The sequence below is a fragment of the Sinocyclocheilus grahami genome, unplaced genomic scaffold, assembly GCF_001515645.1.
Source record: "Sinocyclocheilus grahami isolate Dianchi unplaced genomic scaffold, SAMN03320097.WGS_v1.1 scaffold126.1, whole genome shotgun sequence".
NCBI lineage: Eukaryota > Metazoa > Chordata > Actinopteri > Cypriniformes > Cyprinidae > Sinocyclocheilus > Sinocyclocheilus grahami.
The window spans coordinates 4,292,255-4,293,688 of NW_015505305.1; the positions used below are offsets into that span (position 1 = coordinate 4,292,255).

The 1,434-nt window shown below is 36.6% G+C and overlaps 1 protein-coding gene across 1 annotated transcript in view; it reads right to left on the reverse strand.

Moving 5' to 3' along the window:
• The window catches only part of LOC107590314 (glycogen debranching enzyme-like), a 5,196-nt gene that overhangs the window by 2,741 nt on the left and 1,021 nt on the right, over positions 1 to 1,434 (reverse strand). The window contains exons 3-4 of the mRNA XM_016279020.1: positions 1,187 to 1,289; positions 889 to 1,114 (exon numbers count right to left, since the gene is read on the reverse strand). Of these exons, the coding sequence (XP_016134506.1) occupies positions 889 to 1,114; positions 1,187 to 1,289 (329 nt within the window). The remainder of the gene's footprint in view (positions 1 to 888; positions 1,115 to 1,186; positions 1,290 to 1,434) is intronic.

Consider the following 1,434-nt stretch of genomic DNA (forward strand, 5'->3'; position numbering starts at 1 on the left):
CTTTCCTCCGTCCATGGGGCACAAAAGGTGATTTTTTTTTTTGTAGAATATTCTGGCCACACTTTTCAATATAGCACTTTCAATATGAGGACTGGGGCTGTTTAGCTCCAAAAATAACAAAAAGCTCCATAAAAGCAGCATTAGAGTGGTCCAAATAAGTCATTTAATCAAATAATAGTAAAAAAAAATATTGTATAAAATTATTATTAGAAAATATTTAATTACTGCTACCTTATCTTGTAATACAATAAAAAACATTGACATTCTGGAATATTCTGGCCACACTTTCCAATATAGCACTTTTAATATGAGGACTGGTTCTGTTAAGCTCCAAAATGACAGAAAGCTCCACAAAAGCAGCATAAGAGTGGTCCAAATAAGTCATATAATAGCGTAGTATGATGAATTTCGTGTTATCTGTCCCTAGATATCCATGGCATATTAATGAGCCAATTTCATAGTTTTTCTATGGTGCTTTTGTGTTCTTTTTGAAGTTTAAAAGCTCCAGTGCCCATTCATTGTAATTGCATGCACAATTCAATTTTGTGTTAAACAGAATAAAAACAATCAGTAAACAATATCTAAAGACATAAGCCTGCACCTATTATGAACCGTGAGATATTACATTTAGTATATGAGCAAAACATCTCTATAAGTTAATGGCCTTGAAAGATGCAAACCGATGCTAATGTAATAAGCAACGGTGAAACAAAATCATAAAAAGTATATGTTTATTTATTCCAGTGGCTAATATGTTGCATGTCATATGGAAGTTTGGGAAATTAAGTTAAAAAAAGTACCTCCCCTTACTGAATCATATAAGTAGGGCAGGGCATTGTACTAAATCAAGTATCATAAGCAGTCAGAGATTGTTTCCATTGTTCTTACCACTGTCCCCAGGGGCTGTGACTCAGAGTCATCAGTGGGATACATACGTGACACAGGGCACATAAGAATATCTGTGCCATTGGGCACGATATTACAGTAGTCCTGGATACACTGAAGCCACCACCATACTGCATCACGGCAGTTATAACGGGCTGCGACACCCTGACCCAGCAGATTAGGGATCAGACCATGTCTCACTGTGCCAGCAAAGGCCAAGATGATATTTCTGTCAGAAGCAACATCAGATTAGAGGATGATTTCAGAGTCATTGGTATGTATTCTAAAACTAGATGCTCACCTGGCCTCTAAGTACCTCCCTGTCAAAAGCATGAGGCCGCGCAGCGCTATGAAAGTGTCTCGCCCCCAACAGCGGAAGATTCCAGTGGAGAAATGTGGAAGACCTGCATAGGTGATAATTTTTTCATAAAACAAGTACCACATTAAAAAGTATGTAATATGTAGAAGTGTATAAGTTGGTACATCAATAATAATTATTTTAATCACATTGCAACTTAAGCATTAGAAAGCATGTCAATATGGTAGTAT